This window comes from Zophobas morio, unplaced genomic scaffold, assembly GCF_036711695.1.
Source record: "Zophobas morio isolate AGI-343-1 ecotype UQ-CSIRO unplaced genomic scaffold, CSIRO_AGI_Zmor_V1 ptg000017l, whole genome shotgun sequence".
NCBI lineage: Eukaryota > Metazoa > Arthropoda > Insecta > Coleoptera > Tenebrionidae > Zophobas > Zophobas morio.
In genome coordinates, this window is record NW_026972122.1 from 16,054,994 (window position 1) to 16,065,574 (window position 10,581).

General features: G+C 33.9%; 1 protein-coding gene across 1 annotated transcript; it reads left to right on the top strand.

Annotated features, from left to right (window-relative positions):
• Positions 1-536: 536 nt before the first annotated feature.
• Positions 537-2,493, top strand: LOC135130331 (centrosomal protein of 78 kDa). Its single transcript, XM_064057694.1, has one exon. It carries the CDS (start codon positions 633-635, stop codon positions 2,439-2,441), a length of 1,809 nt encoding a protein of 602 aa, XP_063913764.1. The 5' UTR covers positions 537-632; the 3' UTR covers positions 2,442-2,493.
• The last annotated feature ends 8,088 nt before the right edge of the window (positions 2,494-10,581 follow it).

A 10,581-nucleotide genomic window follows, 5' to 3' on the forward strand; every position in this document is an offset into this window, starting at 1 on the left:
GTTTACATACAAATTTTTTTTCGATTTTTTTTGATAATTATGTATTGAAAATGTTAATGCCTTAAATGTCTTGCTGAATTATTGTGATGAATAAAGGAGTAAAATCATTTTAACTGTTGTTAATTTTTTTTATGCCTTGGCATTTTTTGTAAAACTTTTTTGTATAACAGATTCTACTTTATTTTACATAAAAATCAGGTTGATTCTGGCCGAGATATGATTTCCACGTCAGGGTACGATTTTTTTTTCTTTTCCATTAAGAATTTTAGTTGAAGACCGGATCTGCTTAATGTTGTCAAAACGAATGTTAGAACAGATGGTGTTTTTCGCCAACTTTAGTCGAAAATGAAATTTTATAAAATTACGTTGAACAATATTTTAAACTGTATTTTTTTTCTCGACGAAAAAAGATGTCACTGCGAGGAAGCTATCATTTAAATTTTATAAAAGGTGAACTCCTTGTTTTATCAGATTTGACCCTAGTAATCTGCGCAAGCATTGTCAAAAAAGTAACTTATAAATGTCAATCACTTATTTTGTTATTTGTCAAGTTTATAAAATCGTTCATTCATGTTGATTTTTGTTGAACCAACTCCTATCATCCCAAATTAAACTGAAGATTTGACCATAAAATGCCATATCAGAGAAATCCTGCAATTATCAATAACCAGAAACCGGTGAATATTTTTTATGTATGGTACACAGAACTCTGTCGGCGGATAAACAGTACTCCCGCGCCGGTAGTGAAACCTGCGAAGCCTAAAAGTCAAACAGTCCTCAACTTCTTGGCTGACCGTCTGAAGGTTGAGGAGTGGAGTCCAGTAATAAACGCGCTGAGGCATGATACCAGTCTGCACGTGATTGCCATAAAAAGTAGATTAGGAAACTGTCAGTTCTTGCATGACGTCGACACTGAGGAGAAGCTACGGCAAATGAAGAGGCGCTCTGGTTCGTTATGGACGGCCTTCATATTGAAATCTTTGCTCAAATCGCTGTCATGCACCGTTCGGAATACTCAAGTCCTCACATGCCTGGAGTTCGACGGATTGCCAATGTTTGCCCAGTATTTGGAACCTTTAATGAAGGCGTTACAGAAGAATAAAACCTTAAAGAATCTGATATTGAGCCGTTGTCGAATCTCGGATGCTGGATGTCAAATTGTTTGCGCATACGTAAGGTTTGCCCCAAACATTGAAGTCCTAAACCTAAGCGGGTGCGCTTTAACTGCCGAGAGTGGTGAATATTTGGCCAAACTAATTAAATACCAACAAATCAACAGATACTGTGAGAGCTGGCACAATTCACTGAGGTATTCAGACCCTAATATTCAGGTGATGCGGGGTCTTAAAAGGATAACATTAAATGGCAACCCCATGATCGGGGATAATGGTCTTGACTTGATCCTGAACGAGTTGGACGATGATTTATGGATCAAAGCGCTGGACATGCAGAAATGCGGAATAACCGAACGCATGTCAACAAGAATAATCGATCTCATCGAGTACAGTCAGTCGTTGGAAATTGTCGATTTTAGGTTAAATGACGATTTGTCCGTCGCAACGATAGAAAAAATTTTAGAAATTCTCAGACAAAAACACATGGATCTCAATTCTGAGTACCAGTGGTGCAGCACAAGTTTTGCGTTAACCTGCGATTCTGCCATGGAGACAATGACAAGTTTTACCTCAGCTAAAATCCCAACCGTTCATAAATCCAAATCAGCGCCTCTGAGGAACTACGGTTCTAAAATTAGCATGAGTTCTAAGCCTGTAAGAAGAACAAAAACGTCGGAAAACATTCCCACTAAGAAGAGACACGGCGAAGTGAGCATCGAAAAGAAGGTGATGGAATTAACCACCTTACTGCACGAAGAAATTACCAGAAGGAAGGAAACCGAAAGAATTAACGAAGAGCTGAAACGGAAACTCAACGCGTTTAACGGAGCCAGCGAAATACAAACGCAACCTGTAACAAAGGTAGATATATCCGAGAAGGCGCGCCGGCAACAGACGAAGAATTCTACTCCTGTGGACATGCTTAATACGATCTGCAAAAAGAACGGCTTCCAGAGACAGAACGGCATCAAAAAGAATAACGGAGTGAAAAATGGTGTGAAAATTAATGGATATTGTGACGACAATGGTTACAATTTAAATGGTGATGTGGCTACGATTTTCGAAAAGTTGGTTGGCCAAGATGGTGACGATGATAAAAGTTTGGATGATGAGAGTTTACTGGATTACCTAGGAAACGAGAGGAAAAGTAAGGAGGAAGATGCAAACCTGACAAATGGTTATGACATGACGGATAGTCAAATTTCCTTATTTAAGTTTATGGAAAATTTGAAGAACAAGAGTAACTTGCCTGTGAAATTTAGGAACCGTCCGAATTACTCTAAATATTATAATAATACTAATACTCACGTGAAAAAGAAGACTTAAATGTGTAAAAATGATCTTCATTAAAATTTAAGCTCTTTTATCCGTAAATGTAACAAACGACTTATTCAAAATTCGATGTTGAATAAACAAGTATTTCCCATCAAAGTGCTTTATTTTAGTGACTACTTGTCGGTATTGAGGTATTGTCAAGTGCATTGTTCCCTCTGTGGTGTTATTGCTGCTATTTATCTCTGGTTTTTAATAATGACTATGATTTATCAACTTGTTCCAATAGTAACCTTCCGACAGAAACCATTTGTTACATAAAAATATAACTATATTAGCTGGTAGAAAATCGACTAGATAATAAATCTTTGCTAAACTGGAAGTTTTTTAGGATCAAACGCTCAAAATAAAAAGTTGAAAAGTGTTTATTGATTTGCTTGTGTAATAGTAATTCGCTGTTCACTGCAATAACATCTCATATCTGTTTGGGGTATTGAGTTTGTAATTAGTTATCAGTAGCTTCGAATCGGGGAAAGCTATTAATGGAAAGGGATAGTTATACTTTAGATACACGGGGTGACAATGTTATGAATAATTTAAGGAACGTCGTGGTAGACTTCAAACAACTCTGAGTTCAACAGACGAATATGCAAATTAATAAATCTTGCGTCTTACTTTGAGATGTCTCGAATCAGAATGTGTCTGGATCTGCATATAAATGGGAAGACGGACACTTGAGATTTCTTGATTGCCAACTTTCGCATATAAAAAACATGTATCTACTTAATACTTTACTCTTAATACCCCATGGTACTTCCTTTTATTATTTATTACCTGATTGAGGAAATATGTATACCTAACAAACTCGAATAATTCTTGTATCCTACAGTACAGCATTGGTTTTTGCACACGATGAATGTACATTCATCTGATTCTAAAATTACCGAAACTACTCGTGTGTGTATAATATAACACAGAACCTACAAAGTAGTCTATTGGGAGACGTAAAATTAATAATTTATTGTGTGTGAGAACTATTAAAACGGAATTTTCTAGTTGTATTTTTTTTTTAAATATAAATTTTTAACCACGCACAAAAATAAGGCTGTTTTCAAATAATAGTAAACAAAGGAATGGTTAATAAAAGAGTTGTAACGTTGAACTTCTGAAGTTGATGAACGGCTTAAATTTATCCAATCAATGAAGGCAACCTGTTCCATGGATGTAGTTTTCTTTATTTATTTAAGTATTTATTTATTTATTTATTTATTTGTTTATTTATTTGTTTATTTATTTATTTATTTATTTATTTGTTTATTTGTTTATTTATTTATTTATTTATTTATTTATTTATTTATTTATTTATTTATTTATTTGTTTATTTACTTTCCTACCAGTTCACGTTCAATTACAAGAAAATGTATTAATAATATAGTCATTTTTGTTTCCGATAAAAACAATTAGTACCTTAAATACAGGGTGTTGCGCACCAACTGTATGACACGTTATTCAGAATCGTTTATGGAGTAAAGAACAAATAACTTAAACAATTTTTTTGTCTAAATGTTTCCCTCAAAGGTTAATTTTTCTTTTCGAAATTTCACCATATTATTATGTAATTCACTATTTTGGTCTGGGTACCTGAAATCGATCCGACTTTTATTATTTAAAATAATTTTGAAGGTATCTTGTCTGTATCTATCGTTTTCTTAATTTTATAATATTACAAGAAACTTATTAAAGATTGTTTAGGATGAATCTGACGAGTGTTTTTGATCTATATATATCTAAATCGATATTTTGTTTTTATACATGAACGTTAAATTGACGTAAGGAATTGTTTAATGATTTTTTTCGAACTTAAACTTCTGTACTTAATAATGTACCGCTGAGTTGGTGCGGCATTTTTTCAACACCCTGTATATTGTTTTGCAGATTTCATATTTTTAGTGGCACAAATAAATGTAAAATAAATTGATTTGTTATTTATACTCGTAACACACAACTCTAATTTAGATAAAACATACTGAACGTTAACGAAACCTTTATCCCTCTTTTTTCTGTGTTGATGGATTAAAATAAAACTTTGTTATCAAAGATGTCAAACTAATTACTTTTTGGTAGTTTAAGTGGTCACTATAGAATTCATTTACTGATACCAATACTTAACTTCTAAAAGTTCAAAATAATGACGTAAAATAATAACAAAACATTTAAAACTTATATGGGCAGATTAAAATGGGCTATTTTGTTTTCTGCAACCATGGTTCATTGGATGACTTGTCACTTTTATGTTTTCTCGACGTTTCATGACCCCTAAATTATGAAAATATAAGACCCAGTTTCCGTCTGTCTGTCTGTCTGTCTGTCTGTCTGTCTGTCTGTCTGTCTATTGTCTGTCCGAATTTTTATCAGACAGATAAACTACTTGACCGATTCTTGTTACATTTTATATATGTCTATATTAGAAATATGGGGTAGATGGTAAAACGCCAACCAAAATTTGGCTAATCATCTGCATCAACAATAGGATGACGTCATCTCCAAAATTTAGGTACCTTAGTAAATGTTATTTAAAATTTATAAAATAAGGTACTCCTGCAATTGTAGTTTATGAATCCGTGTTGACTTTTTACCCTAGACATCCAGATTTTTAGAGAAAAAGCAAAATTGTATAACAACATTTTGCAAATTAACTTCGAAAGTGCAAAATCGAATGCTCTGAAATTTTCCAAATGATTTAAGTTTATCGTAAGCATGGTAAATCTTTAATCAACATTTTTTCGTTTATGCCCTCAGCCCTTTTAAAGTTGAAGTACTAAAAAAATCGTTAATCAAAATCAACTGTTGATCAACAAGAAGAGCGACCAAATCAGGATAATAACGATAATGATAAATCATTTGAACTACTTCCTGTACCAAGTCCATCCACAAGTGACATCCAACAAAACAATGTCTTCTATGGAACAAAATTCCATTACTTTTGCTACATTATATACATCTCCTTCTTTTTGAAGGACCAGCTTCCGCATCGTCACATTTGGTTTTTATTCCCTAATTTTTCACGTTTTTTTATCCATAACTTTGTCATTGTTAAATGCTAAATCAAAAAGTTACAGAAGAAAGTTATGGATAATTATACTGTTTACAAAAATTTTCTTTATACATTTTTTGTTAGATCCACAGTTACCGACATAAATGAAAAAGCTAATTGCACCCTGTTTCTTTTCAAGATGCTGGCCGAATTGTCTTTGTCACACTTTGGTTGCCTACCCAAAACGCACGGTTGCTGATTTTTTAACGTCGAATTTACTGGACTATTGATGGGCTTGTTTACGGGTACTCAAGTTTCTTAGAGAGCAATTTTGATTATAAAATACGAGTATGCCTTAAAATGCAATATATGTAATGGATTTACTTTGATCTGCTATAAATATTCCTGTAGTTTGTTTTGTTATAATATATACATTATTTTAGTTTTGATTTTTCCAAAATTTTAAAATATTTTTGAAGAGAAATCTGGTAGAATGCAATATGTAGTTAAATTTAGGATACTTTTTTTTCTGCGCCATTGACAAATATTAATTAGTAAAAGTAAAAGTAAAAAGTCAAAATTTATTTCTTGTCTGTCAAGTCCTTTGGAAGAGAGATTAGCAAAACAAACGAAAGTCTATAAGTTAAGACTCAAGGAGAATATTTGACTATTGTACAATGTGAATTACCATGTGTCACTGTGGGTTTATCTAATAATTGCTAAAATGTAGGTATTTAAGGTAGCAGTCTTAAATGGCACAGAGTTTTTTGGGGGAATCGGCGTATGGGATACACATCTGAGAAAACCCTTCATTGACCAAATTCAGTGAAAGATAAGTTGTAAAAGTGCTTAATAAAGATAAAGAAGTTTATTCTTGTATTGTTTTGGTGGGGGTAAATGAATGAGACTCTTATTGTTGCCCATTTACTCTACTTAATTCTATTTTCTAGTAGGTTAAAAATTTGTAAATATTAAGACTTAAAAAAGGTTTTTTATTTTTCAAAAAACAGTTAAAACTCGTGAGGTAAAATTGACATTGTCTATTAGTCTATTACAATAAATGTGCGAAATGACGTCCCACCTTTCTAATAAACGCCGAATCAGTGATTGTTGCGTCCTAAATATCATATTAGGATTAGCTCCAATGTTTGCTGCAATTTCCCCAATACGATTTTTTAGCTGTTCAACTGTGTCCAACGGGGTGTGCTTAAGGTCGGGAGACCGAGGAAGCCATAACACTGGTCCAATCTGCCTATCCACCGTCTTGGGAAGTCGCCGTTAAACCACACACGCACTTGATGGGCATAATGAGCAGTATCCTCGTCGTGGAAATATCACATTTCATATCACGGCGAGTACCTAGTGATACATTCTCTAAAAGATTGCCCAAGATATTAATGAAAAAGTCTAAATAAGCAGCGGTTGTTAATCGGGGCGGTAAAATGTATAGACCTATTGGGTGGTTTCCAACCATACCTGCCCAAACGTTGACACTGTGCGATCCTGAAAGTGCGTTTTTTGAATTGCGTGGGGATTCTCGTCTGACCAAACATGGGTGTTGTGGGAAATGAAAATACCATCTCTGGAAAATGGTGCCTCATCTGTTGAAAATAATTTTTCAATAAAGTGTGGACTTTTTCCGTTTCTCCTCTAAATTACAAAAAAGTCTTCGAACGCTTATGCCTGGATTTTCCTCTACGACAATTAAAATTTCGAGGTCTGTATTTAGTGTTTGGTTGCTTTTTTGGGGACCCCAGTCCGACGAAAGGGGACGAAATCCTCCATGTTCTCGGAAACGCTGAACAACGGCATTGAAAGCTCTGTGATCTGGTAAATTCCGACCGGGGAAAGCTTCACCGTAGAGACATCGTACATTAAGACCATCTCGGTCATTTCGGCATTTGTATAACGTTGCATTTTTTAGGAAAACCTCTTTAAAAGCAATTTTTTGCGAAAAACGTCAAAAAATTTTCACGTGAATCTTCCTGTTGCTTAGCAACGATTGTTATTTTTTCCCTCCAAAGGAAAATTAGCCCACCGCAAGTGTTACTTAACCACCGACAAATTGACGTAAATCAGCAGCGTACAGCAAATTTTAATCAATTTTTTAGCGAATTTTATCTCAAAATTTAGCGTATTTGCGTCAAATAATTTAACAAAAAACTTGACGAATTAAAAATTATGCTCCCTCCGTCCGAAAATATGGTATACATTTTAAATTTATTTTTGTCCAAAATTATGTTGTACAGTTTGTGACACGGAATTTCAAACGATCTGTCAATCATAATGACAATAAGGTATAAGACTACAATGAGAGATATGCATAAAAATTAGTAAATACTTAATACTGAAAATTTTAAGTATGTACTAGTGTTTATATGCATAAAAATTAGTTTAAACTAAAAAGTATATACTACATGCTAGCTAGGTTAAAATTTTTCCAGCATTTACTAAATTTTCCAGTAAATACTCAGATCAATATGCATAATAAATAGTATCTACTTCATTTCACAAGTTAAAACTTAATTTTTTTTCAAGCTGGTGTATGAGATGCTTGAAAACAATTTTGGGTGACTTTGGTGTTCTATTTTTGGAAAATTCTGACCTGACCTGTTTTTGAGTAAATTTTGGGAGCCTGTTTTTTTTTTCAAAAATTTAAAACAATCTTGAAGTTCTAGGTATTCCTGTTTCGAAAGAATTTGAAAATGCTTTGGAGCCCCTAGTGTTTTTTTTTTTAAATAATTTAATTAAATATCTTATAGAATACGTCATTTGTGAAAAGCAGTCTTATCTTAACAGGTACTAGCCCCACCTCCTCGGCCTCTCTTTTCTTAGAGGTTATGTCATTTGCCAAAATCGGTCTAATTAGCAGGTATTAGTCCCGGTCACCCGGCCTCTCTTTTCTTAGAAGGTATCTCATTTGCCAAAATCAATTTTATTTTAGCAGGTATTTGTACCGTCCACCCTCTCTCTCTTTTCTTAGAGGGTATCACATTTGCCAAAATCACTCTTATCTTAGCAGGTACCAGCCCCGCCATTTGCCAAAAGCGATCTTATTTTAACAGTTACTGTTTTATTTGTTCTAAGAGGAATTAAATCAAATTATCATGAGTCGTGAATTGATTGACGTGAATAAAGTTCAGAATGGCTCAATTCATGCTGCCCATTCGGCGACGAAAAATTTATAAGGCTAGAAGGCAAGCTGGTGCTTCTACTTATAAAGCTATGTACCGATTTGAAGAAGACAACGTAGAGTACCTAGCCGATGTGTTTTTGGGCGAAAACAATGAACGAAGGGGAGGTGCTTTGACACCAAAACAAAAAATACAAATATTTTTAAGGTATGTCGGTGATCCTGTTTTTCAAGTTGGTGTTGGTGAGGACAGTGGTACCCATCAAAGTTCAGTCTCCAGAACCGTAAAATTTGTTAGTGAAAAAATCTACGAAAAGGTAAATCAGTGGATTCAATTTCTAGCAGAACAGGCTGAAATCGACGCAGCTAGACACCAATGGCAAGAAGCATTTAATTTTCCTTTTGTTATTGGCGCTCTAGATTGCACTCAGATTAAAATTAAAAAACCTTTAGAACATGGAGATGAATACATATGCAGGAAGCAGTTTGCTCCAATAAACGCACAAGCTACATGTAGGTAATAGCAGAGAATGGTTTACAAGTGTGGATGCCACGTGGCCAGGTTCTGTGCATGATAGTAGAATTTGGAGAAATTCTTCAGTATTACCCATTATTTCGAGATATCAAGGACAAGCCATCCTCTTAGGTGACTCGGGTTATGCCGTTGCTCCTTGGTTAATAACTCCCTACAGAAACCCAAGAAACCAGGTTGAAATACACTTTAATAACATGCACAAAAGAAACAGAGTGATTATCGAAAGATGTTTCGGTCAAGTGAAAAAACGATTTCCAATTTTGATGAATGATATTAGGGTTCGTTTGTCTAGAATACCAAAATTGATAGTTTCTTGTTTTGTTCTGCATAACGTTTCTAAATTTGTAAATGATGTAAACGACTTTCCTGATTAAAAGAAGATTGAAGAAGATGATGAAATTGTAGAACACGAAAACCACAATCCAATTCAAGGAATTTAACGCAGAAATGAATTGGCTCAAATTTTGTATGCCCAAAGATAAAGAACATTTTTTTTACTAACATATCTATTTATATCTATATTAATAAAAATGAATCGCCGAAATGTATGTAGGCGCATAACTTCAGAACGACTGCACCGAATTGGATGAATCTATTTTTTACGTGTTCCTTATTGTCAAGAGAAGGTTTATATGTAAGAAAATTTATAAAAATAAGACAGCTAAAAGATAAAAAAAAAATAAAAATTTTGTATGGGAATCGCCACTTCGAATTAATTTGAATAGTTGGCGTTCCTGACGGACCTGTCGCCTAACTGACGTGTCATACAAAACTATTTCTTCTGTGCGATTGTGAAAAGTATTATTGCATTTCAAATCGTTCTTTGTTTTTTCGTAAAAAAAAACATCGTTTATTTTAAGAAAAGTGTTCGTTAAAGTGAATTTAGTTACGCATTGCGAAAGTTTCTTATTAATTTTGAACTGCCATTCTATTTACCTATGTTCACTTTGTTGGTTTCGACAAAACCTCAACCTTTACCGTTATTCGAGGATTTAATTTGAAGTTTTCAATATTTTAAAATTCTCAAGACAAAATTTACAGATTTGATTGACTGTGAAAATAATTCTGTGTCGTTTTATGAAGTTGATTACAATGCCGAGAAGACGACAAGTTGACATTGGTCCACGAAGTCAATCCGCAATGATTTATTTCATGGGTAATTCGGATATGGAAGTTGATCAGCGTTGTGCTCATAATCAACATAATCAAACATTGAAACGAGACATTGGGTGGTATGAATAAAACTGAGTAGATACTCATATTCGAAGTACGAAGTACCTACTTTAGTATTACTCTTATACACCTGAGTATCTACTCTATGTACTGAGTACCTACTTGGAAACATTGTATCTCCCCGGACACAAATTGAACATCTACGTGTTTTGTGAGCATTTAATCTAAAAATGAGCATCGGCGTGACAAATGACTAAGCTGTCTGTAAAGCAGCTTAGAAAACGAGTAGGATCGTTGTAAGAGTGAATTTTGACTAAAC

Coding starts and splice junctions, on each gene's coding strand:
- LOC135130331 (XM_064057694.1), top strand. CDS start 633: ATGCCATATCAGAGAAATCCTGCAATTATCAATAACCAGAAACCGGTG.